Here is a 27,959-nt window from a genome sequence, read left to right as displayed (position 1 = left end):
AGCTGTTTAATTATCTCAACACTGTACCAATAAATAGTATTTGCGTTCACTACACATGCATTATTACACTCCAGCCCAACAGGCGGCGGTAGTGCCCCGCATGCTTCGATATGTCCGCCGCCAAAAACGCTCATTTCACAGAAGAAATATTTTTCTTTTCGGAAGAAGATCCCGACAAAGCGGCCCTATTTCTTTTCAGCCAGAAAACAAGGCGAAGAATCCGAAAACCGACGATGTACGCCAGGACAAATACCGGCAGCACACATGGAGACTTTCAGGACAGAAACGGAGTGAATTATGTGACATCGACAGAGTCTTTCGGCCACTGCTCCCAATTGTTCTGGAAAAAGGATCCCAACGACTCCGGAGTAAGAAAGCAAGCTGCCACCAGCGCTAGCCAGCAAACAAATAGCTTATCAAACGGCTAATGGAGCCTTATTTTTACTGCTTACACCTTCAGCTAAGTATCTTTTTCATACAGGGCTGCTAATTGAGTGTCTGTGGTACAGTGAGGCTACGCTGTGCGACGTGAAGCTGCAGGTTGAGTCAGAGAGCATCTTCGTTAGCGTCCGGCTAACCTAACCGTCGTCATGCTGAGCGGCTCACGGCCTAGTCTCACTCCTTAGCTGCCGAGCTAAGCGGCTAGTAATTATTTGCTCCTGTATGTTGTTGCTGTTACGCCGCCGTACACGGTTTGGTGACTTTGGACGTGTAACATTATGTCCAGCGCACTCTGTCATTGTTGTGTTTTGAAGAGACGGCAGTGTGTCCGTAAAATACTTGCTATTGTAGCTAAGCCTCACCAAGCTAGGTGAATGCTAACAGACAACACTGGCCGCCTCTCAGCCGACTCGAGGACGCTTATCTACCACCGGAGCCTGTGCAGAGCAAGGCACCGCTGGAAAGCAGCGTTTCTCTTTGTTTTTAAAACTATGCGTTGAAAAGCTCGGCTCAGATATCGTGCACCGTAACGGGTTTTATTTGAGCGTTACAGCAGAGGTGTGTGTGTGTGTATGGGCCTCCAATATTGTTAGCAGCAGCGCAAAGTAAACACGGCGGGGCTGTCCCGCAGGAAACGGGAGCGGAAGACGCCCCGCGGAGGACTTTGAAAGACCTCTTTGTGATGCCAGACTGTGCGGTTCATTCATGGTCGCTCTCTCAGATTATCTGCACAGCACACACACAGACACCTACACATTCATTTATGTTTAAGCCCCCCTCCACTCAAAAATATGTTTTTCTCCTTGTTCCTTCAGTTGGATGTTTGAGCTTCACTGTGCAGAATGATGTATGTGCAGAGTTTGTTTTCATATTCATCTGCAGAAAGTAGAAAGTTTCTCTGAGCTCATTGAAAGTCCACTTTTAAGGGATGGGCCTACAAGCATGACTTGTGACATCATAAATACTTTGGGAGACAATTCTGGTCCAATGTTCAACTTCTACAAGTGTGATGTGGAAACTTGAAGCCTCCAGTGCACAAACACTGAGAATGGACTTACAGTGAAGTAGGAGACAGTTAAACCTCTTAAATGAAATACATTTGCATATTTATAGATCAGAGAATTTTTAATGAGGGAGAAGGAGAAGACTTCACAAAATAATTTATATACATCTTAAAGGTCCAGTGTGTAGAATTTAGTGGAAAAAGGAATATAATATTCATAATTATGTCTTAATTATTATATTATCACCTGAAAATAACAATCACTGTGTTTTTGTGACTTTAGATTGAGCCCTTTATATCTACATGTTGCATTGCCATATTTCTACAGCAGCCCAGGACAGACAAACCAAATACTGTCTCACCATCTCCTCATGGAAGGGGAGGTGGAGGGTATTCAGTTGGTTTCAATCTGCAACCTCACTGCTAAAAGGCCACTAAATCCTAAACACTGGTCCTTTAAAACATGTCTGGAGGGGATCTTTAAAAAAAAAAAAAGTCTACATTTGACTATGGGTGACCTTACAGGCTTCTGCTATGTTATCATCCACTGTGACACACATACAATACTGTGTATGTATGAGGGACTTCATCTACTGAAGCACTGAATTTCCTCTCTGAAACTTCCAATAGCTTAGTTTTCTCCCATATCTGTTTTAATATATGGCAGTTTTCAGCATTCTCCAGGTGTCACTCACCTGCTGTTTCTCCCCTCATTCTCCCTTGGCCACGTGAAGTCACACACTGCATCTTTAAAATGATGATTTAAAATTACAGATGATTATCGTATTATTGTGTGACCCAGCTGGACACACACACACACCAGCACCCGGGCAGCTATTATGTGCACGTTGTCTCCCATCTCCGCCGTGGATGAGATGGGATGTCTTGGTGGCCTCTGTCACCAGTGCTCTTTCTCACAGGAACACCTGCTTGAGGCTGATTCACAGTTTTACCGTGTACTTAAGTACAGTGTGGTTAAGTAGTACAATGGAGTGTGATAGATAGAAACAGGTTTGTTTTGTGAACAGATTTTGTGTTCACATGTCTTAGAAATGGCTTAGAGGCCAGCTGCACATTCTTTAAGAGCTGTTTATTTCCCTCAATTGCTCAGTTGGATTATTTGAAAGGAGGTTGTAGCTCCTTGCATTCATACTTATCCTTTATTTTTGCAATTTCAGTCCTTCAATTTCTAGACCACTGTGGGATATGGAGCTCAATGCATTGCAACTTAAGAAAACAACATTTGACAACACATGTGGCGTAAAGTAATGTGCTGCAAATACAGAAATACAAACAAATGCAGACATGTTGAAAGTAGTGATTTCAGGCACAACCTCGGTGTCATCACCAGTGTTACCATCATTTTTTGTGTTTCTCAATTTGCAGCGTTTTTTGTAAATGTGTTGTCAAAGTCATGAAGATGCTTTCTTCATTTTCTCATTTGTGGTCCACTTGCATTTGCTTTTCATGTATGCAGTGCGTTGAGCACTAAGTGGATTTACTGAACAAACTTATACAATGAAAGTGAAAAGATACAGTGAAGTGATTTATATAAATATGGCGTGTCAGGTTCGGTTCAGAAATGTTATCTGTGTCTCTCTGTGATGGGGATACTGGGCTGGTCAACTGCGTCCATGTGTTGGTTTGTTAGTTTAAAGCCATATTTTATTTCTTGGTTGGGAATTTTATTAAGCACAACACAGGAGAACATGATACAATGATGTGCTCTCGTCATTTATGAAACACAATCTGATCACATGCTCTGTAGTTTGTTCACGTGTGGTTGGATGAAATATTATAAATGCTATACCACTTTTTAATTCAACAATCGCCAGGAAGATAATGAATGAATCGGTAATGAAAGTGTTAGTTGCAGTTGTAGTACTGAGTTTTAATGAATTCTTCTCCTCTCACAGCCAAGTTCGACCATCAGCTGGTGTGATCAGCTCCCTTCCTCTTCAGCCGCACTCTCAACCTCAAGCCTCTCCTCAGCGTCGCTCTCTAGCTCCAGTCTCTCCTTGGAATCCCGAGCGCCAGCGCCACCACCAGCAACAACAGCGTCAGACGACATGGAATCGGATGAGAGGCCGTACGTCTGCGACTTGTGCACTTGCGCCTACAAGCACGCCAGCTCCCTGCTCAACCACAAGCTCACCCACAAGACCGGGGACTTCAGGTAGAGACTCTTTTTTTTTTAGATACACGAGTAAGATGCTCTCACCTTCCAGATACTGTTGAAACCATTCTTCACCTCTAACCTTTTTACACCAATTTTATCTCCAAAACTCAGGTGTGACTTTTGCAGCAAGCCCTACACCAACTACATGTCCCTGCGTAACCATATGCGAATCCACGGTCAAAAGCGCTACATGTGCGACCTGTGCGGGAAGGCCTTCCGCCTGGCCCGGTACCTCCGCAACCACCAGAGGATCCACGATGACGGACCAAACCGCTTTGACTGTCCCTCCTGCTGCAAGAGCTACAGGACCATGCTGGAGCTGGCTCAGCACCGTTGTACCGCTGCTGCGTCCAACCAGGTGGGTCTGTGTGAGATGCTGCTGTGAAAGGAGTGGATGATTGGGTTTGAGGGATGAGGGTAATATTTCTGCAAACTCTGAGAGCTAGCAACAGTTATATTTGAATGAAATGTAATGAGATATTTAGATGTAGGACTTTTGTGATTGCAACATAAAAGTACAGAATGTGATTGATGCTGTATTTAAGTTTATGGATCACTCTTCCTTGTAGAGAAGATGAGCAAAATCTTTGCTGATAGCATGCTGTGCTCTGATCAGCTGTTCCTCTATAAAGACTTTTCCTGTGCTCCTCTCTTCTCTTCTGATTTACAAGCAGCTGGCGTATGAATCTTCAATCTTAACAGTAGTATATTGTGTATAAATTCTGGCATTGAATAAATCACGGAAATCAATCAACCTATTGAATCCATTGTTTAGTGAGTAAACATGGTACTGAAAGTACAGTGTATTTAGTACAGGATGACATACCTTTACTGAAGATGGAAGTCTTTAAAAGCAAATGTATAGTTTCATTTAAAAACAGGCTCAGTAATTTCCTTTACTGGCTGGGCACTGTAGTTAACAAGTGTTACTTAGACAGGAGGATATAGTGCATTTGCTGGGGCCTATTTTCAGTTGGGGATTAATACACAAGTAAAATATAGAGTATCATCATTTTTTTTTTTAAATGCAAAAAAATCAGCTCTTCAGTCTTAACATGCAATGAATGACTTTTTCAATTTACAACATTTTTATTTTAATACTTGTATTTTATAAGTGGTTTGTCACTTTCCACTGATAGAAATTCATCATCACTTTTTTTCCCCACCTTGGAAAGTCCCGTTCCCCTGCTGTGCAGCCTTGTCACTGCTAACTCTGCTGTTGAGGAGTGTGTAGACAGCAGTGAGTGACACACATGGTGTCACTCACTGCTGATTTTTATCTACCAGCAAGGAGCTTCATCAGGACAGGGGGGGGGGTGTAATATCTGTCACAGTATCAAGCCCAGCTCCATGTAGGCAGCCTGACAAACCAGAGGGTGCCGCCAGTGCAACAGACTGGAGTCTTCCCAGGCTTCTCTCTAGCAAACACAACCTATTGTGTTGATCTAAACACGTGACCGAGTCAGAGAAGCCACCCCTGAGCCACCCATGTGCATTTGATGTAATAATAATCAAAGTATCCATCAGTGTTATTTCTTCTTTAAAGTGACCATTGATTGACATTGCAAAATAATGGTCTGAAAAGCCTCCATTAGTCTGCTGTACACCTCCTTGCATCACTCTCAGCACTCTGCTAGAGGGCTCTACCTGTTCACTGTGCAGCACACCATGTGTGTCCAGCACTGACATGTTGCTGCTTTAATCGAGGAGGTGGGGGACGATGTGCTCCAGCCTGCAGGAGGCAGAGGGCTCGTGCTGTGCAGTGACTCCCGGAGTGGCAGCAGAGAAGGCTGCAGCTGCAGTGTTTTAAACTTTAATGTTCAGGTTATTATTAGACTGCTCTGCTCACCTGGTCTTGCTTTTTCCACTTGAGTGATGTCAAACCACACTGATCCACCATACTGATGGATTGCTGCTGCACAGCTACCACTGTATTGTGTCTGAATATCTGTTATGAACAAACGTATCTTTTTGAGTTTGAAAGACTAAAAACCCATTATTAATACTACCAAACTGATTAAGACCAATGAATTGTGTGGTCCTATATGTGTGTGTGTGATGGTGCGAGGGTCTGTGTGGGAAAGTGATAGTGAGTTGTTAACTAACACCTTGTCTCAGCCATAATCTGACGAGTTTTATCTGCTGCTGCTATGACGATGTGTTGTGTTATTTGTTCAGAGGGTGTGTGCAGTGTTTCCACTGGTGTGAGGGTCATTTGTGGGGGTGGAGGGGGATTTTTACAGTACATTAACACTAACTGTATGAAATCAAAATTAAGATGGTAATTAATGAATGAAATGAATGAATAACACATAACAAAAATGAAAAAACATAATTTTGCAGTGTATAAAATACTGTAAAAAAACAATGTTAGAGCAGTTAATGAGAACCTCCTCCTCCTTGTCAACAACACAAGATACTAACGAGGAGCATCACACTACACTCATATTAATCCTGTTTATACATTAACCTCATAAAGGCGGAGAACTCACGAGGGACAGATTTAAAAAAAGAGGTGCCAAAAGTGAAGCAGCAGAGGTATCCGGACTTTAAAAGTATGGGTCAAGCTTCAAAAAGAAGATTGAAAAGTTAAATAAAGCTTTGAATTCAGTTCTCTCAAAAAAGAAAAGTCACAGTAGTAGTTCAAACTTTTTTTTTGTATGTGGTTGCGGGTTTGTCTGGGGACATTCTGCATTTATAAACTACATGCAACAGTGGATTATGCTGCAGGAAACTTAAATGCTTTGTCATGGAGTTTCAGCCAGCTGCGTCAGACCTGCAGCACACTCTCTCACTACTGTTAGCTACAGTAGCTAGAAGCTCATATGGGTCCAGCTCATGTTAATTGATACATGATATCAGTAGAAATTATTGTAATAGACAAATATAAATTCATGTACTTTTGTAGGGCTTATTGTCCCTGCAGGTTTCTGTAATTCTTTGACCGTTATGACTGTGAAAAAGGTTTTCAGTTGCATTTTCTGTTGTATAAAAACTTCATGTGTGAAATAGGGTGTAGTTCCCCTTTAATATGACTTGATGTGTGGAAACATTTCAGAAAGGATTTGACATCATTTACGTTTCTGTGGTTAAGCTGTGGCACAGATGGCCCTATGTCGGGGAAACACTGGTGTGTGTGTGTGTGTGTGTGTGTGTGTGTGTGTGTGTGTGTGTGTGTAGATATGCATGTATTGCAAGGCATATTTTGTATTGTTTGCTTTGATTAAGTGTGTGCATGTATTCTAGCACATTTTTCTTGAACCTCTGTCCTCTCTCCAGCTACAGTCTCACAAGCATCCTGCTTGGAAGAACTTTCTGCCAACCCTCCTGTAGTGAGAGCGTGCTGTGGAGTTAGGGTTAGACCAGGGTTAGGATAAGTTTAGGGAAAGGGTCAGGGCTTAGAGGTCAGGCAATTACTTATTATTAAATTCGGTGGATTTTCAAGTATAGTAATCCAAATTTATGTGTGTGTGTTTGTGTGTGTGTGTGTCTGTGTGTGTGCGTGTGGGGTTGGTTCATAAGAACCGGTTCAACTGCCCGTCCTGCTTTAAGAGCTACCGAACCATGCTGGACCTGGCCCAGCACCGCTGCAGCGCCGCGGCCAAAAACCAGGTTGGTGTGAGCGTGAGTGAGCATGTGTGTGTGTCGTGTGTGAGTGTGTGACACAGACTCGGTAAGGTTGAACTGTAGCTGCGAGTAGGGGCCAACATGAATAGGAGTTTTAGATGTGATGGCAAAATCCCAGTAAGTGAAACTGATGGTTGAGCCTGCCTCTGACGTAATGCCTCAAACTACTTTTACACAGAAAATCGTCAGTTCTTTTTACTTGGTGCTGGATTTACCAAAAAAGTTAAATTATTACCGTACTGGTGGCAGATAGAGGATGATGATGATGATTAAAGGCTGTCAGAGCAGGTGTCTGACCATTACATCTAAAAACCCATACACTATTTACTTTTGAAGTGGTTTAAACGCATCAAAGTGAGGAAAATTCTATTTCCCTACAACATGGGTCTTATTTTCATATTTTTCACTACCATTAGCAAAGCTGGATAACCACCTGGGGCCCCTTTAGTGAGTTAATCTGGCCCTCACCATTAGGCACAGCTTGGTCATCACCAATCACCAGTTAATCAGAAGTACTTATTTTGGAAGATAACATTATATGTTACCATACAATGTCTTTTTGATCGTCCACTGCATTGTGGGGCTGGGTGTTATGGCCAAAAAAAATAAAATCTTGGTTTTTATATATTTATTTTTCAAGCTTGAGGATGATTGATCAAAATGAATAGAAGACCTACACTACCTGCCAGGCTGTCATTGTTACGCATATTCAAAAAATCCAGTTTTTCCCAAACAGCCATGGACTAATAATCAGTTTCAGCATAGACAGAGCAGAAACGTCTGCTCACTAATTGATCTGTCTATGTCTAGCTAACGTTCGCTACCTAGTAGCTAGAAACAAACTGAACAAAGTAGAATCCGCACACTGTTCAGTCAACTCCCAGCGCTTCAACTCTTGTAACCAGAGAGACAAACACAAACTGAAAGCACAGATCAGTGTGTAGAGTTATTTCCAGTCTGTCGCTCTCGTAGACGTGACCATTAAATTCATTATGAGGCAGTCAGAGCAGTTAACCACCTGGAGACCTTCATGTCACTGTTTACAGCACGGTCATGACTCAAGACGGCTAATGTAGCAGCTATCATCTGCATTACATTTTGACCAAAAGTAACCTTTTGTGCATGTTATATTAATTAATCAAATTAATTGATTAATTGTCTATCTGACTTCATTGTAAAGCTGTGTCTTATAGCGTCTCCATATCCCACCGTCCCCTGACTGGAAAGCTTAGTGAGTAACGTGTTCACATGTTTGACATAAATGATGCTCCAAACTACCAAAATAAGACCTAGGTTGTAAAACAGAAAACCAGAATTTTCCTTCTTGGCTCAAGTTTGAGGTATGAAGAGTTCAAGCTTACTGTAGCTGTAAATCTTGAGGGAAAAGTTCAGGGACAGGGTTAAGATTCAAATTAATGTCAGCCAAATGACTTCATTTGTCAGGGTGACAGGTTAAGTTGATGCAGAGAAGACGAAGGGCAAGACTAGCATCTTCAGTTGTCATGGTTACAGAAGATAGACAGGTTCATGTTAATGTCTGTAGAGCTATGATTTCTAGATTTGGAAGAATTAAATGTTTGTGTGAGTGTATCTGTTTGTGTGTACAACGTGACCACTCCATCTCCTCATTAATAGGTCTAAAGGAAGATAGGGTAGTAAGTTTAAACATTTCTCAAAAGGTCATGAGTCTGTGAGACAGAATTCAAATCCATTAACTTTTACACTGAACAGCCGAAGAAACCGCAAGCATCTGATTCAGTGTGGAACAAAAGCGCTCATCACATTCATCCGTCACCTCTCCTTCGCTCTTTTATCTCCTCACTTTCGTCATAAACTGCATGAATGTAGCACCAACAGCGCATAAAGACAAATGATTTTTTTTTTTTAAATCCCTCTTCCTCTCGTCTCTGTCCATCTGCTCTCCTCCCTCCTCCTCCTCCCATGCAGTCTGGTGGCAGTCGTCGTTCCAATTTCTCCAACAATCCTCGCCGTCAGCAGCAGCAACAACAGCAGCAGCAGCAACAACAGCAGCAGCAGAACAATGCCACGTCCATGATGCAACCGCAGCATGGAGGACATGGCCAGCAGGAACCTCTGCCCTCCCACTGCGTCTCCCCCATGTCCCAGGGAGGGCAGGGCGGCGGCGTGGCCAGCCAGCCGGTGCCTGACCCGCATCAGGTAGGGAGGAGATATCAGGTTCGTTATCCGTTATCGGCTCATTTGATGGTTTTGTTGGTGCTACTAGAGAGTGTATTGAACCTCTTCTTGTCTTTGCCAGCAGGGCCGTCCCAGCTCGGTGTCGTCCCAGAGCAGCCAGCAGAGCATGAGGAGCTCGTCCTCCAACAAACACGTCTCCTCCTCCAGCGCCACCCCGTCCTCCTCCTACTCCCTGCTCCAACCCCTGGTGCCTGAGGTAAAGGAGATGAGCTCGGGATACACTAGGCTGAGCGCCAACCCCATGGTAGGAGAGAGAACCGCCACCCATCCGCCGTCCGCTATCTGCTGGCTAGCTGCCTTCTCCCTGTCTGCCTACTAACATCAGGACAAAGCCACTAATGCTTTAACATGATGTGTCCACCAGGAGCCTCTGCCCACAGCTCATACCTGTCCTCCCCTTGACTGGATAGGAAAAACACACAGATAACGTAGTAGTGAGATATCTGAACAGTCACAACAGATGGTTTGTCAGATGTGTGACTGCTGGCTATAGAGACTCCTGGTGGATACAGTCTTAGTTCTCTTCTTAAATCTTTTGGGTGTCAGTCTGCTGTACTCATTTAAAAATATTCTTGGGGCACAGATGGAAATGGCTTTCTACAGCGCATTGTACAACAACAACTCCCTTAAATCATCAAATGTCCCGTCACTACAACCTCACCAGTTGTCCATGTTAAATCAAGGGCTGCAGAATCAAAGCTGCTGGCTGCATAATGTCCTTTTCAGCTGCAGCAGGCAGCAGTTTTCTCTAAAAACACACTGTACACTACCTGCTCAGCACCATATGGCAAACAGACACAGTTAGCTGTAGACTAGCCGGTGAACAGAGCTAAAACATGAGTGAATATTGGACTTACTTGTTGGTTGGTATACAAAAAAGAAACAATCTGTCAGGTCAAACCACTGTTGCCCAGTGTAGCGCACTGTATAAAATGTTAATGCTGTGAAAGAGAACAGTGAGCGTTCTCCAAATGCAACTGCTTGATGTGGAAATCAGTAACTGTTTTCTAACAAGTTAGTCATAATAACTTGCCCCCCAAGTGGCCAAAAAAATAAGTTATTGCACGTTTGATTTTGTAGCCGTTAAAGACAGTATGTATGGATTTGCTCATTGAAAAGGTAGCGAGTGGATTGTGTCTTTTTCCAAATTCAAAAACACCAACAGAGTGGCAAATCTTTCTGTACGTAGACAATTTAGCATTAGCTTATGGTGCATGTCATTTTCCAGCCTCATGAGGTGTAACTCAACAACAATCAAATATTGTCCAACAACTGCTGCCAGTAAGAAGTAGTTGGAATCTCTAAGTTAGACTTTGAAGCACATCATATCATATTTATATATATGTTTATATATATTTATACATATATATTTATTTTAATGAGGATATCTGGACCTCAGAGCTGAGCAGCAGCTTGTCCTGCCAGTGTTTAGAACTCCAACATAAGCTAATGTTAGCTCAGCAGCCAAAAAGCAGACAGAGAAATCATTAGATAACATGACTCACCAGCAGTTTGTCATTATTAATCAGTGGAAAGCTACGAAGCAGTCGTCACTTGATAATAATGCCACTTCATGATGAAATGATTATGTTTAAGAATAGTTCTTTTGTGTATTTCATTAATGTTTCTATGGTCTCACTAAATGTGAGCAAAAATTGGTCTGTAAAAGTTCTTTAAATTCCAAGAAACAAATGAAGTAAAATCCTGATATAATATTCAATTCTGCCCTGGTGAAACAACTGGATGTATGTTTTTCATCACCCTATTTTCCTTCCATATGTCATTATTTCCTTAAAGTTTCCTTAGTCTGATATAATATGTGTAATAGTGATACTATCATCATCAGCTTCCTGATAGTGGCATCCATTAGCTTCAGTAGGAAGGATTAGAACTGTAGCAGTAATAACCTGTGTTCAGGGTAGTCTGAGCATCATAACTCAGTGGATGGGGTGACTCTTTAACTTGGCGGTAGGAGCTCTCTAACACTACTAACTTGGGGCTGTGCTGCTGACTTAGTTCTGCCTTTCACTCTTTACACTAATCATTCACTCAGTTTGCGTTGTACATCTTTATGTTGTAGTTTGGGCTGCACACAAACCTTTAATCAATCATATTGACGTAGATGCTAGAGATGGGAAGATTGACTCGCCGGTATAAACATTCACAATGTTAAAAAAAAAAGAGAAAGGAAAGTGTTCACCGGATACAATTTGGGATGAACTTGCGATGCATCGTTTCTAACATCTTTGTGTCAGTAAAATCAGATTTTTTTAAATTTATAATTACTAGTACAGGCCTTGTCCCTTTATTATTTAGAAATATGACTAATATTTTGTGACCAATAATTTGATATTTAGATCGATTCCTCCTTTCTAAACTGTGCACGCTAGGATGCTAAAGCTAAGTGATGCACTGCCAAAACGTTGCCCTTCTAGAAAAGTTGCGCCACACATCAGAATAAGTGGATTATTAAACTATTTTGACAGTAATCGTTTGGGTCACGGAGCATATGCATGTAAACTAGAGACACTACAAAGGACTTGTTGTGAAATTGTGTCTTAGAAGTCAAAAAGAAAGGTCATAAATGAGATGCTTACTGATCTGCAGTACTTGAGAAACAAATATGTAAAGTAAGAATGGCACTTTTTTTAGTTCATTTATGATTTGCTGTATGCGTAAGAAATAAACCCAAACTCTGCCATATTGAATCTGTACTGCATGGCATTGAACGGTTGAACTGCGTTGTGTTGAGTCAAATCGTGTTGACTTGCAGTAGGAGTGAATGGTATTGTATTGGTTGCTGCTTCATATGTATCTTTAATGTATTGGATCGTTGGCAATGCATCCAGACGCGTATCACATCAGCCTCAGTGACTACTTTGCACAAAATAATGTTTTTTTCCCTTATTCCGAAAAAGACAATATTCCTACTAAGCTGTCTACATGTCTAATGAAAGTGAATGCTCCAGTGGGAGAAGGAGAATCACAAGATCTCCGCAGACAGTGAAGTAAACCAGCGAGTGACAAACACTAGCGCGCTGCTGCCTGATATTTATTAATGATATTGATGTGACTGATATTATAAATGTATAGTGACAGGCACATCCAGTACCCAGGTTGTCCCATGATGTTTACTACACTGCTGAGTGTTTTTTGGTGCATCACACTGAGTCATCACGGTCAGTCCATGACAGCATGTCAGGATAAGAACCAATCCCCTCCGTCCCCGTCGTGGAGAAGGCGCGCTCTGTTTTTCCAGCCCGCCCTGAACATCTCTCCGCTCTCCTCCTCATTCCTCTCCTCTGTCTGCCTTCCTGCTCCAGCACATGTCATTCTGCCTGTGCAGGGGTGCGTTACACAACCAGCCCGTCATGCATCTCAATCCCAGCCTTGCAAACTGTCGGCTAGTTGGTTTGTTTACTGACTGTAAACAGTCAAGAAGCCTTGTGTCGCAAACTGCGGTTAAAACTCCAGTCTGCTGTATACATGGTCAAAGAATGCTCCTAAAACCTGAAAAATATCAACATATCCCACAAAAAAATGCTACATTCAAAATAATTCGGAATATCCAAACGGAATATGCCGTTAACATGACCCGTATCAAATTTGGAATATTGTCATATTCGGAATAATAGTGGAATATTAGTGTGCATGTAGACCTAGTCAGTGATGGAGATGCACATCTCTAGTAGATGCATCAAGTTTGATTTAATAATTGTGTTCCTCAGATCTTCAAGTTAATGTTGCAATAAAAAGTGTGAGGTGATATTCAGTCATCTCAGAGGTCTTCTATACTAACAGTCTGATGGAAGTGTTTTCCTACATAATAGATTTAAGTATAATAGATCTGCATGAAGAGAAAATTCTTTTTTCTTGTCACTATTATACAAAATCAATAACAGTAACATTTGTAAATCTAACAGCGGTCAAGTAGTGAGAACAGAGAAATGATAATGACATTGATGATAGATCCATGATGCAGATTGTATCTGTTTGTTTTAGAATACATGAATGTAGACTATGTAGATGTTTCATCAGGACATCATGTCCCACACTGACATATTCTACAATATCGAATTCAATGAAAATTCAATTTAAAGGACAATTCCACCGTATTAAAAGCTGGATTTTATTTTTCTCATTTTAACAATAGAGCTGCAATGATTAGTCAATTAATTGCTCAGTTGCCAACTATTGAATTGATCAACAACTATTTTGATAATTGAGTAATTGTTTTGTGTAATTTTTTTAAGAAAACGTCCAAATTCTGGTTTCTTCAGTCCTCTATGACAGGTTGATGATGTCATCTTGGGTTTTTGGAAAAAGTGATCAAGATTTTTCACCTTTTTCTGGCATTTTATGGACCAAATAACTAATCAATGAATTGAGAAAATAATCATCAGATTAATCAATAATGGAAATAATCACTAGTTGCAGCCCTATTTAACTATCACTCCTCTCAACAGTAATGATCACATTGTTCTCACTAAGTCAGTTCCTGTGATATAAGAACACAGCAACATCTGGAGAATAAACCCGTCTGATGATCTCACAGCTGGTGTTTCTTTCTCCATCAGATCTTCTTGTAGTGACGTCAACAATAACAATCCAGAACTCAATGAGATTAACGTAAATCAGACTTTATATTTAGTGATTTTGAACATGTCAGTTAATATTGTAACATCAGCAGGACAGTGATTGCATCTTGATGATATCTTGGAAGTAAACCTGCAGACGCGCTGAACATTTGAGGCCTAATGACAACAGATCAGATGATGAAGCTCAGTTTGTGCAGCCCTGCTCTTCATACTCTACACCCTCATTGTTGCTCTAGTTTCTGTGTGTGTGTGTGTGTGTGTGTGTGTGTGTGTGTGCGCCATGCTGTTGAGGCATCAGTGTGGCAGTTTTTCTTAACTCGTCTACACCTCATTCATATGAACTTCATTGCTTCAGATGTTATTTTATCTGACAAGTCATTCCACTGATACTGATGTTTTACTCTTCTGCCCATTCTTCTCTCTCCACCTCTTCTCCCCATCTCCTCTTGTATAACTTTCACACGCTGATTTTCTCTCTCTCTCTCTCTCTCTCTCTCTCTCTCTCTCTCTCTCTCTCTCTCTCTCTCTCTCTCTCTCTCTCTCTCTCTCTCTCTCTCTCTCTCTCTGGCTCTTACCTCCCCCCCGCCTCACCCTACAGCCGAAGCACCAGGACACTTTCTCTCTGGCCCCCCAGCGTCCCCTCACCACCATCAACCCCATCAGCCACTCCCTCCATCCGAACGGAGCGCCCACGCTCAAGCCTTCCCCCGTGCCACGCACCATCCAGGCCATGCCCTGGGAGCAGCGCTCTCTCTACAATCAATGAAACCCCCTGGGAACCAACCGCCCCCTTCACGTCACGTCCAACACCACCCCTACACACCCTCCTACTCCCCCTCCCCCCCCCTCCTCCAGACCCAGCATCAAGGATAGAGGACGTCAGCTGCCCCAGTCTTTGGATGCCGGATGCCCCCCTCTTCTGCCTCACCCCTCCTTTGGAACGTTGTGTTTGGGAATGGGGAAGGGCACCATTGAGAACTAGTTGAGATTGATTACTGAGTAGTTAGGTTTTAAAAAAATGTGTTGCCTTGACCCTCATGTATGATCTATGCCATGTACTGGATATAAGTTAAAATGTCTGTCCTTTCACTAAGAATTTATCTCCCCATCCTCGTCTCCCACTCTAGTTATGAAAATATCTATCCTTCCCATTATAAATAGTGTCTCTCCCAACCCCCTCCTCCCCCACCCGCCCCCCAACCCTCTTTTCCATATGTTAAATGAAAGGCTATTTTTATCAGGAGTGTTTTCCACCACTCGTCCAAACCCTGAACGACAAGGTCACAGGGCGCCAATTTGTCAAAGTAAATGTCACAGAATTCTCCCTTCAGTCTGATATGTTTTTGAACATAAAACCCAACTTGTTTTGTCAAATGAGGCTTCTGGAAAGGAAAGGAGAAGGGGTAACATGAACCTTTTTTTTTTGTTTTTTGTTTTTTGTTTTTTTGGTTAAACGTACCCCTTCATCGTGCTCCAGAATGAACATTGTGTATATTGTGCGTTAGGAGGTGTCATGACTGTTTCAGAATGCCGTTTCCGTTCTCTCTGATGTTACAGCGCCCACACCTCTCATCTCAGAGCATCAACAGCGAGGAACCTGCTGCAAAACATTTCGAAATGTGTGTGCCAGTTTGGCTTGTCAGCGTTTGTGAAGACTGAAGGACCTCCTCATTACCCAGCCAGAACCACCGACCAGGACAGTTTGGCACGGTTACCTTCTTTTAACACACAACTGAAAGCTCACTTTTTTTTTTTTTTTTTTTTCTAAAACTCACATTTGATTGGTGGCTTGTTGTTACTGTAGTTTTAATAATAATCTGTTGGCTGGGAATCAAATCTAGAAGATAACAAAACAAGTCTCCATCCCATTTTTTTTTTGTTCCAACCTGACTGTTAACATGTTCGTTCCTTTCACTTTAAAGCACTTTAAGACGAGTGCTGTATAATTATTACTCCGCCACCCACCCACACCCCCACCCTGTATCTAGAGCTGTGTTGACTGTGAAGATGTAACATTGCCTTACATCAAAACCTCATCACGACTCACCCAGCGGTTTACGCCAAGCATCGCACCATCACCAGTGACTTAGCAGCAGTCGTGTGCGACGCGGCTGCATCTGGAAGCTACAGTGGCCAAAATACAGTACGTGTGCAGCTCTGAACCTCCCCCTCCTCCACCCACCCACCTCCACCTCAACTCCACCACACCCTTCCAGTGTTGCTTTTCCTGTAGAGAAAACATCACACCTGCATCTCACTGCTCCCAGGATGGATTTAGTTAACACCTACCTGCAGGGTGTTTCAATAAGCAGCCAAACACGGTTGGCCAGATAACTCCAAATAAATCCGTTATGTGACGGATTGGACGGTCGGCCAAAAGTTCCAGGTCAACTTGATTAAAGGGCGAGTCCGTTATTTTTGAGTTTCTGAGGTTTTTATATCCTCAAAAACTCCATATGTAATCAAATCCGAAAATTCAAATTTTGGTGGAAGTACATATGTTTTAGTGTCAAAATGCCAATCTTCCAAGCCCTTCTAAAAACTGTTTTCCTCACGTGACCTGACGTAGGTTTCTGCATGATGACGTCGCTACATATAAACGCCCTAGCCTGCCTATCCAGTAGCCACGGAGACGGACGGAGCGCTCACTGTTGCTGCTGCTCAGAGTTTAAAAAAAAAAACAAAAAAAACTCTGAACTCTCCTCCAACCAGTGAACAGCTCCAGATCAGAGCAGAATCTGTTGTGTGTCACCACCTCTGCTCCTTGGCTCTCAGCTCCGTCCGCTGCATTTCTAAACATCTACACACTCAGACTCAGCACTGCGACATCGCTCGTAGTATATCTGGACAATTTTTTGTGCTCTAACTTACAGTAAACAAGTATGTTAGGAAGACACTGTCAGCAAACTGTGTGTGTGGTGGTGGTGGGGGGATGGGATGGGGTGGGGGGGGTTAGCACGTCACTGCTTTTTTGCTATTGGCTGATTTGGCGTTTCCATTTGAACAACCCAGAAAGGAACGCAGGTGGAGTCATCCTTTAACAGTTTAATCATGGATCCAATATGTAGTTCTGTTGGAGGTTATCTCGCTAACATGGTGTTCATTGAAATACCCACAATTCTACTGACATTGTATTTTCTCTTTTTAAAGTTGTTTCTATTTTTATTCATGACATGTTTTCATTGTTGCTTTCTCTCTCCTTGTAAAGTGTCTTTGAGTATTTAGAAAAGTGCTATACAAATAAAATGTTTTATTATTATCACCATCAGTGCTGGTTTTCTTATGTAAAAGACTAACGTATCAGACTAAAGTTCTGCAGCTGTCTCATGTCTTCTCAAATGTTTTAACAATTCAAAACCTGATTTAGAAATGTTTGTGATAACCAGGAACATGCTCAACTTTCAGGCTAACACAGATAAGTGCTCAGGATGATGGAAAGTTTTCATCCACAGTTTTGTGCCATCTAAACCTCATCTGCTGATGAAGAACGTGTGATACACTTAAAAGCTCCACAGCACACAAGTAAGTGAACTTTGAGTGACCAAAATATATCTTCTTTTCCACTTGAACCCTCTTCTTTAGTAGGATTTTATGTTCATTTGTTGATGGTGCTGAGATTGAAAACAGCCACCAGAGGGCATCATGTCTCAGTAATTAAACTAGATGCAGCGTGACAGTTCAGATCTTTCACTATTACTGACTCAACGAAACACATGCTTAACACACTCTAATCAAATATTAACTGTTGTTGAAGAAAATACAAGTTAACAAGCCAATAAACACGATCAGAAATCACTTTATGTTTCCAAAAATCCCCAACAGCCAACCACAGAACTCCTGAAAGCACAAATATCCTTTAATACCTTCGGAAGAAGATTAGTGCCATGTGAAAGAAATATTTGATCTCTGAGTTTAAAGTCAGAATTTTGACATTCTCAGTATTATGAGTTTAATCAGAACTCAAAGTTTTCACACGTGGCCTTAATCCTCTTCTTTAAATACCACTATATCAGAGTGAAACAGACTTTAGTTCAGTCCTGTTGATGAATCTCTACTACACAGCAATGTTTCATCCCAAAACTATAGAAGCTCTGAGAAGGAATTAAAAACAAAAAAATGTGTTTATGAATTTATTTTTCTGTCTGTTTTACCATCATCAGCTATGTGGGAAAATATCACAACAGTTCCTAGATGCTGCCTTAATTATCCAATCAGACGATGACAAATGAGTTCAACTGATCAATGAAAACTTCAGCAAACACACACTGTCATCAGATAAGTAGGTAGAAGACATCGTTCCAAAGATTAGGAGAGGGATAGAAAATGACGGTAGTAAATAAGACAAAATTCCAGAATTCATCATAAATCTAGGCTGTATTTATTTTATCATACATAGAAGTTTCAAAGTATTACGTAATTAAAAAATGTAAGGAAATACTGAAGGTAAGTTAATACAAAGGACTATAAATCTTTTATTTTTTTTGGGCTTTTTATTTGTAATTTTGAGATATTAACAAAACAGCATGATGACAGAACATAGTGAGACATGTAGAAGGCCTTCAACTGACCAACCTCTCCTACCCACCCACCTCATAAATACTTCACAAAGACATAGACACACCAAAAGACAAACAAAAAAAACCCCATGACAACATGCTACACCTGAAGACATTACAGTTCACTACCAGTGTTCAGCATGTTGTATCCAGACAGGTTGCCTGAGATTCTTAACATAGGTGATGAATGAACGGCTGGCAGGTTTTAAAGAACTTGTATGAGGAGCCTTTCATTGTGAACAAGTTCTTTTCTAGCTCCAAGAACTACATGTGATCCCTGATCAGAGAGGCCTGTAATCCTTCCACTTTAAAGGATCAACCGTCTGGACCACTAATCTTAATTTCTTTTCAATTTAATCTCATCTGTCATCCAAAAATCCAAGGAAATCCTATCAAAGAATAAGAGATATAATAATAATACCTAAAACAATCAAGCAAGTTAGTTCAAGTTTTTTTTTTTTTTTAAATTATTTTTGAATTTTTTAATTTTTTTATACTTGGCTTCAGAATGCCCCAGCTGCAGGGTATTAATGGAAGCGAACAAAGATAACCAATGAAGTGCCTGAATTAGCCCCCAAAGCTTGAATATTAGACCAGAGTCACATTTTTTGAAAACAATCATGGAAAATCATCACAGAATTTAAATTTGTAGATGATTCCATATACTGATATAGTTTTATTTTGGACAAATCAAAGCAAATCTTTTTCACAATGAACAGCGAGGAGATCCAAGCAGGTACTTTAAGTACAAAATGTATCCTTGTACTTTACTTAAATATTTCAATTTTACTCCACTATGTACACTTAGTTATTGCTGGGTATGTGGGTCTATCATGAAGCTGCCATGTAGTAGCAGTAGCAGTAGCAGTAGTGTGTGTATGTATGTGTATGTGTGTGTGTGTGCTCTGAACTTAGTGGGAACTTGGAAGTGATGTTTTGCTGCGGGAACTCCTAACAGGTTAATCCAGCCGTGCTGTCAGAAGAAGGAAACCTCTGCATTCAGAGCAACATGCAGTCACACAATGTGTTGTTGATAACAGACTTTGATTTGCATAACTTACAGCAGCTGATATAGATCTTATACAATAGGCTGTTTGTTGTCAGGGTGAGATATTTAAAACATGAAACACATGAAACTATAGAACTCTTCTTTAAAAGCCAGACTGTTGCAAGTCTCTGTTAGAATGTTACATTTATTGCATCCAAAACTCTTAAAGATGCATTTCAGCATTATGTTTCATCCAAGATATAAATGCTGATTTTTTTGTACATCATCCTGTAGCTGGTTGTCAGAAGCCCTCCATGTGTCTGAGTATTCTCTGCACTGATCAATACTGTCCTGATCTATAGAGCCTAATCACCTCTTTAGACTTTTAAAAAAGAAGAGAAAGAATATGAAAGATTGGTTTTTGTAGACAACATCTGGATGATCTGATGAATATCAGAAATTGGCTCGAATCTAATGGATTATTTTAAATGATAAAATAGGATAATGAAAATATCAAGTCATTTTATTTATTTTTTAAAAGGTTTTAAAACTTAAGGATGTTTGTTTGATAGATATTTACAGTATTAAATCAAAGTGTTCAAAGCCATTGATTTATTTGTTATTAATATGATCGTTATTATTATATGACGCGACAGGTTGGTTTATTTCCCGTCGGTCAGCCAAAAGTCAACAGGTGTCAGTCCATAATCCGACACTATCAATATAATCCGACAATCGGTGTGCACGCGGCGGGAACGCGCATTTGAATTCAACTCTTTAAGAAATGAACGAGCCGATCCGCGCGCGCTTATCGGGCTTATTAAAGGTTGTGGAGGCTTCAGCCGCGCGACACTCCGGTGCAGATCACAGTGAATTAATATCCGCTTACCGGCGGATTCAGAGTGTGATCACTATCGATGATGGTTATTGATAAAAAATCGTTTGCCTATTCGATGGCCGGGCTCGTGTTTCGGCGTCCCGGGGCCTCGGTGCTTTCAGCTCCGGTTGTCGGCCCGGTTCAGAACAGCGGCTCGTTTATTAACACGCTGCCCGACTAACATGTGTCATAAATGATTTCTGATTATCAATAATCTATATACTGAGTCCACGTTAATTAGTAACAGCTGTGTTTTTGGCTGTGATCAACCGGAAATGGTATTTTAGTCAAAACAAGAATAAGCTTCGTTTCCCATTAGAGCTCATGAATTCAATTTATGCCTTTTTATTATATATAAATAAATTATTTTGGGGCGAAAACGAGTTAGTTTGTGTCATATTAATTTCTTTATCATAATATGAATAGTAATGAGGAGAGAAACTCAAACATGAAGCGTCACAACAGTCACACACAGGCTTCAGTAAAAATGTTTCCTTCAACATGTTTGCTTCAAACCAGAAGTTTACGTCGTGTTCGGACTGAATAATGACGTTTGCGTGTCGGGGAGTCTCAGGCTGTGTGTCGGGCCTCCGCAGGCCTCGCGGCTGATCCCCCCCTCCCCCTCTCCCCCCACCTCCCCCCGCCGCACCGGAGCGGAGGCCCGGGTGTCGCGGCCCGCAGCAGCCGCGCGGTGGCGGTAGTGGCGCGGACAGAAAAGAGAAGTAGCATCCGTTTAATTGACTGGAGGCTATTTTACTTTACAGGCTCTTAACCGCAACCAGAATAAACAGCTTATGTCATTTCAGGCATCATTAACAAAAGTCAAAAAGCGAGTTAAAAGCAGTTTTTAAGAAAGAGTTAAGAATAAACTTAACAATGAAAAGAATAAGTAGAAGTATTAACAGAGACTGTTTACACGTTGTTGAATAAGGTTTTTTCTACCCGCTCAGTTTGTCTAATATATTTGCATCATGGAGAGTTTTTCACTGTAGTCTTTATAATAATAATGTGAAATGTTTGTGTGTTCATACGCCTGCTGCTTCTTCCTCCTCTGTGTTGTATTCTGTTAGTCTGCTTTCTTTCTTTCTTTCTTTCCTCTCATTCAAAGAGCCCAGATGACGTTTCTCATTTCATTTCTACACTGAGCGGTTTTAAACTAATTGTACTAGAAGAAAAAAAATCGTGTTTTCGTGTTTCCAATCAAGTAGAAAAACCTTCTCTCTGTTCATGAAATAGTTCTCAGTCTCTCTCTGTCGGACCTAAACTCGCGTTTTTTGGAGCTGATTATTTTCACTCGTTTTAGGTGCAAAAATGAAGCCAAAAAGTCGACATTTTCTCCTGTCACCGTGTTTTTTTTGGTGTTTTTTTTGTTTCTCCAGATCAGAGGAAACCCCCTCTCTCCTCCCTCTCCTCCCCCTCCTCCCCCCTCCTCTCTCTCTCTCCATTTTGTGAGCTGTGGAAGCAGCAGCAGGCTGCGCGCTGCCGCCACATGAGGGATATTGGACTATTATTTTGATCCAGCTCGTGGTCGGTGAGTCCGATTCACAAATGGTTAAACTCCCTGAAATTATGTCTTTTTTTTTTTATTTCGTTCATCCAATCCTATCCGGCCGTAATGAAAACATGCAATCTGACTGAGATCCAGGCTGCACGAGGGAATCCAGATCTTCGATCAATCAGCTGAATTCTAGTAAAAACGAACATTAGAAATACATCCTGAGACAGAAAAACCAGCTTTCTTTGCTTGTTTGGAAACATTTGATAATTGACTGAATCGAACCAATGAATGAAACTCTTCTCATTGACAGTTTCTTCGTTGTAAAAGTGGCTTGTTTGTAGCTTCTTATTCATCTCAGCTGGCTTGTTTTTGTTAATTCATAAAGCGCTCGAGTGCGTGTTTTGCATAGAATAGCCGCTTTAATAATCATCATTTACATGTAGACAGAAGTCTCATAAAGGAACTGATCAATGTAATAATTAGTCTTTCATGTGTGATGTTGTTGTTTTGTGCTGTAGCGTTGAGGAAAAGACATCAATAAAAAAAATCCTTATTGGTAAAGTCATATTTAGTCCGGAATTAATTTATTAATTTGGCTTCTCAGTTAGTTTTCATGTTGTTCACGTGAGCTAATTATGGACACAACTTTTGGTCACTTTGGTAACTTTTGCATTGATTGAAACAGATTTCTTATTTCCTTGGTAAAATTGTCCTTTTCTTCATCCCACTTCTTTTTTTTTTTCTGGGTGACTCTGCTGATAAAAAAGAGTTTAAACTCTTCATTAGAAACTTTCTCACCATCTAAACCTCTCGTGCTCTGTAATGCAAACAGAAGCCAACAGTGTTCCAGCAGGGAAACATTTCACACAGCAACAAGTCAAACATATTTACCACATTTGATCATTGAGGGATTGTGAAAGTGAAAATATGTTGCTGTGAAATGTTTTTTTTTTTTGTTTTGTTGCACCTTTAAGGATGTGATGAGAGGTCAGTGCTGCTGGAAACTTTTCATTCATGACAGAAAATAAACAACAAGTATGAAGGATGAGTTTCAGGCAGTGATGGAAAGTAACTAAATACATTTACTCCAGTATTTAGTTGAGTATTTCCATTGAATGTCTCTTTATATTTCTACTCCACTACAATTCAGAGAGAAATACTGTACTTATTACTGCACTACATTTATCTCACTTATATAGTCAGTTGCTACTTTGCAGATTATAGATATGATTTTATAAAATATGATAGATTTTTACAAATTAAACTACCTGCTAATACCTAACTGTACTTAAAATCATTCAAATCAGCTCCGGCTTGATCAACTAAAGTGTTAAAATGACATTTATACATGAATGAGTCAACAGTAGTGAAAATAGTGATGAAAGAATATTATATTTAATACGATAACACTGCAGGGACCAATTTTCTACCTTTATTTTTCATATTGTAAGAATAAGTTTTAACGTAGTAGTTTATTTCACTTAAGTAACAGATCAGAATGTCTTTCACTTCTTTATATTTCTACACATTTCTGTCCTTCATGCTGCTTTGTGGCCTTTTATAAACAGATTTAATACATTGTTGTTATAAGCATGAATACAGCGTACAGTTCTATGATAAATCCATCAAACTGAAAGCGGAATTTTTGAGTTTCTGCACAATTTTTCACTAAAACATGAATGACCTTTTGTTCACGTGACTTTTTAACTGTGTTTCAATCTAAGCTGGTGAGAGAACATCCTGTTTCCGTGATGTCAGCACAGGAAGTGAAGCCTACATGCGACAAGGCGTTTCATTGAGTATTTTAATTGAAAGTGTGCTGTTGTAAACATTTAAAATGGTTTGAAACCGCCGAGAAGTTGATTAACTACGTGAACTGAAATATTTCCAGTGTTCAGCCTAAAATTCTCCAGAATTTGAAAACACGTTTATTCTTCAGTCCAGTTTGTCTCAGCTGTGTTGAGGCTGTTGCGTGAATATTTTTAATTAAATATTTATTCTCAAGATGTTCATGAGATAGAAATATTCTACATGATTTTTGAATCGTTTTATTTCAGCCTGATTTTTTAAAAATTTTTTGTAAACTTACAGATGGAATTTCTAACTTTGGTTGTGAACTTTTGCCACAAATGCTGCCTTTGGAGCAGTGGACCAGTGTTTTAGATCTTCTCAATGAAGAACTCTCTTAGTTGGTTTTGATTATCATCTGAGAGGAAACTGTATGTGGAGGTTGTGTATGCTGAGTAAAATCTCTGGACTATTTTAGTCAAAGAATGTTGAAATTCCACTGATCCAGTGTCAGCTCACATTCATCTAAATTTAGTCAAACTCTAGTGAACACTAAAACTTCATATACTTACTGTATGAAATGTTTTGTTAACCTGAATATGAATGAATATTTTTGTCTAATGAGATAGACAAACTATGCCAACTGAAACTGTTTCTGGAGCTTTTAATCGCATCAAGAAGACTGTGATAAGATTGAAAGCTCAGGTAAAAGCTAGTAAGTGGACCTTGAGATGTTTTTTTGATAAATTTTGAAAGCATATATTTTTGGGGTTTAGAGTTGTTTATCTTGGTCAAATTTGGAAGTGTTCATGGATATGATTTTGATCTCTTAACTGTAAAAAACAAACACCAGGTTGAGCCCAGGCTCCTTCTGTGTACATGTTTGTGTTCGTACATATTTACAATAAGATTGGACTGAACAATATTTAAATCAGTTTTAATCATCAGTTCACCAACTGTACAATAACTGTAACTGAAAAAATCTAAATGACTCTTATTAACTTATTTTTATTTACAGTGAACTAGAAATAAACAACTCTCACCTCCCAAGTTTCCACTGAGCAAAGACGCCTCAGTCAGGACAGAGTGTGGTGTTACTGAGACTGAAGTAGGACACATCCAGCAGTTCAACATCTGGAATATTTACATATTCATAGATTCTGAATTTTTCAGTGAGGGAGAGAGAGAGAGAGATGTCATTTTAAGAAAGTTAAACCAGTTAGTTGAAGTTTTTTTTGTAGAAAAACCGTATCAGACACAAATTACTATTCAAATGAGAGTATTTTTGAATCAGAGTCATAAAATATGTGTGGAGGAGATTTTTTAAAAGTCCTTTTTTGGCCAGTGAATGAATAGTGATGTTCAGACACACTTAAAACACACCAGACCTGATGTGTTGTTTTTTCAGTTTAACAGAAATGACTCCATTATGAGAAAATGGTTTCCTGCTCTCTTTTTCAAAATAAGCAATATGGAAAAAAGTTGGTGCTTTTAAATCCATCCTGCTCAGGTAGTGTCAGAGATCACCTGCCTGCTCTTCACATGCAGAGACGGCACGACTACAGACCGAGTAGACGATGCTCTGTTGACATTTCACCCACATTTTGACACTTTATCACCTTTTCAATATGTAGTAAATTGATCCTTTTATGCATGTAAAGCACCTGTAATTTTTTTTGGTGAATGTGCAGACATGTGGGACTGTTCTTCTTCTGTTTGTTTTGCTCTCTGTCATCTTGCTTGGTAAGCTTTCGTTTGGGTAGCAGGTACTTTAACTGAATGGATCAGATGTATTTAATGGATGATTTATTCCCAGCAAAATGAGGAAGAGACTGGCAGGCTTATATGGAGGCTGGTTAATCATCACACAAACACACAATCAACACTCAGCCACTGTGAAAAATAAACGAGCTACATTCCTGCAGTCATGTCGTGGTGTACGTTGTTTTCATTTCTACATTCGAGCATAACAAAATGAATGTTGCTTAAACTTTTCATACGTTTCTCTTGCAGCAGAATTTACCGTGAAAAAATATCTCCTGGGTGAGCAAAGTGTACTGTGAATGTATTGGTTATAAATCAAGCAAACATGTAAACGGTTGTTACATTTTTTCAGATTTAAAATATTAAAACAATTTGTCTGGACATGTTGGTATGAAAATACATTTTTATGGTGGAGAATATGGAAAAAATTGACTTAATAATTTTTGACTTAAGTGTTTTAAAATGGGAAACCTAAATAACAATTTTTAAAAAATGTGCCTTTATAGTTTATTATTTGTAGTCCATGTAAGTTTCAACACTTGGGTGTTGATTAACAGCAGGCTTATTGTGCAGCATCCTATTAGTCAAATTCTAGTTTTCACTTTCCATGTTCTTGTTTTTTTTCTCTCCATGTAGATGCTCATCAACATATGAGGGAATAACAAAGGTCAACTTACCTTGATGTTGCCATACCGACACCGGAAACACTCTGTTCAGCTGTGGCCAAAAAAAAAATCTTAACTCAAGGTCCACTTACTAGCTTTTTCCAGAGCTTTTGACCTCATTTCATGGCCATTTGGATGAACAAACAACAAAGGTTTGAAAGCTCTAGAAAAAGCAAGTAAGTAGAATTTGAGCTGCAATCTCAAACAGTTAATCTCATCTCAAGGTCTAATATTTAGTAGCTGTTGTGGAGCTTTCATTCTTATCATATGATCTTCATCAGCAGATGGATTTCACCCATGTTGTCATAGAAACATAGAAGTTTGAATCTCCATCCTTTCTGAGCACTTAAGGGACGTCTTGTCGTCTCCATCTGCTGATGAAGATCACGTGGTGTGATCAAAAGCTCCTGCACATCTACTAAACAGACCTTGAAGTAAGGTAAAACTTTTCATGAAATTCTGTTCAGTGTTCTTGAATACAGATGTGCGTCATTTGCTGATAAATAAGTTAAATGTATTTTTATAACCTATTTTAATGAATGAGATCATTCATAAACATTTTTTCTGAATAGTAAAGAAGGACAGAACATGCATATATTTAGTGAAACTAGATTTCGGGGGGTGTCAGCAGGTGGTGAGAACACATGTGTGTTGAGTCCTGTTGGCTCACATCTGGCCAGCTCTCACTTCCAGGAAGAAATCTGTCACAACAGTTTTTCATTTTTTTTTAATAAGCATGTGCACCAGCAACTAAGACCCCCCATTATATACACACACAGTGACAAATAATTAATGTAGTAAATAAGTGCACTCTGGTGTTTTTCACATTTATGTTTTCAGCTCAGACGACTTCAGACTGTTAACAGGTCAACTAGTTTAATTGTCTAGACTGTAAACACTACAAGCAACCAACAGCCAGGAGGCCTCAGGTCAAAGCAGGTGCAAAATATATCAGAGTCCCCGCAGTCGTATAATAGAGGAAATAATAGGGAGAAAAGGTAAAATAGACATGCAGGCACTAACTATCTCTTGTACACTGACGGTGGATCTCATTAGTCCGGCAGCAGACGTCCTGTTGCTCTTCTTGTTGTAGCACATATGCATGGAAAGCATTTGAATAAATTCAATCAACACATTTTAACTGCAGACAGTAAGTCTTTACACATGACACACAAGTTGTTCCTTTGAGACGGCGAGTAGGCATGACAGGAAGGTCTGAGAGGGAAAGACAGTTTAAGCAAGGGAAGATATGTCTGCTTTATGGAGCAAATAAATGAATGAGTCATGAGTCTTGATTTATAAAGGAAGTGATTACTTGTAATCAGCTTGATTCATATACACTTCATTAAAAGGAATTCAAGATTCAAGAAAGTGGCATTTGGATGATCCAAAAATGCAGATGTGGACCATAAATATGTTTGACACAGGTGTCTGAAGTCATTTACTATTTTTTAAGTAACCTCTTTATATGAAATATCAAAAATGGCAGATTTGTGCGGTCTGGCTTCGCTACTACAAAACACATTTCTGGTTTACATTATGTACAGAAAATGGAAATCTTTTGTTTGTCAAATTTTCTCGTTCAGTTATGGAAAAAACCGCTGCCTGGATCTCATTATTTGGTTCTGAATGAGGACTCTTTCTGCCTCAGCAGCCTCATCATTACAGTTCAGGCCGTCTAATGAGGACTGTTTCTCTCAGTCTGTTTGTTTCTGCAGGACTTCATTGAAGTTACACGACATGTCTTCTACCTGCAGG

The 27,959-nt window shown here is 40.1% G+C and overlaps 1 protein-coding gene across 6 annotated transcripts; it reads left to right on the top strand.

Moving 5' to 3' along the window:
- Positions 1 to 53: 53 nt before the first annotated feature.
- LOC121883658 (zinc finger protein 646-like) lies at positions 54 to 16,988 on the top strand. 6 transcript variants are annotated; one of them, XM_042392066.1, is made up of 7 exons: positions 54 to 368; positions 3,361 to 3,620; positions 3,735 to 3,981; positions 7,146 to 7,235; positions 9,198 to 9,446; positions 9,529 to 9,663; positions 14,664 to 16,988. In XM_042392066.1, exons 1-7 carry the CDS (start codon positions 111 to 113, stop codon positions 14,829 to 14,831), a joined length of 1,407 nt encoding a protein of 468 aa, XP_042248000.1. In that variant the 5' UTR covers positions 54 to 110; the 3' UTR covers positions 14,832 to 16,988. The 6 variants fall into 6 exon arrangements, with proteins under 6 accessions (XP_042248000.1, XP_042247995.1, XP_042247997.1 ...); XM_042392061.1 differs by having other exon boundaries at positions 55 to 368; positions 9,529 to 9,711; XM_042392063.1 differs by having other exon boundaries at positions 57 to 368; positions 9,198 to 9,428; positions 9,529 to 9,711.
- The last annotated feature ends 10,971 nt before the right edge of the window (positions 16,989 to 27,959 follow it).

The sequence above is a fragment of the Thunnus maccoyii genome, chromosome 18 (genome assembly GCF_910596095.1).
Source record: "Thunnus maccoyii chromosome 18, fThuMac1.1, whole genome shotgun sequence".
Taxonomy (NCBI): Eukaryota; Metazoa; Chordata; class Actinopteri; order Scombriformes; family Scombridae; genus Thunnus; species Thunnus maccoyii.
Note: the sequence above shows the minus strand (reverse complement) of the source record. Positions and strands in the feature narration are given on the sequence as shown.

Coding starts and splice junctions, on each gene's coding strand:
- LOC121883658 (XM_042392061.1), top strand. CDS start 111: ATGTCCGCCGCCAAAAACGCTCATTTCACAGAAGAAATATTTTTCTTT. Junction 7,236..9,197: donor GCGCCGCGGCCAAAAACCAG/GTTGGTGTGAGC, acceptor CCTCCCATGCAG/TCTGGTGGCAGTCGTCGTTC. Junction 9,712..14,663: donor GGCTGAGCGCCAACCCCATG/GTAGGAGAGAGA, acceptor CTCACCCTACAG/CCGAAGCACCAGGACACTTT.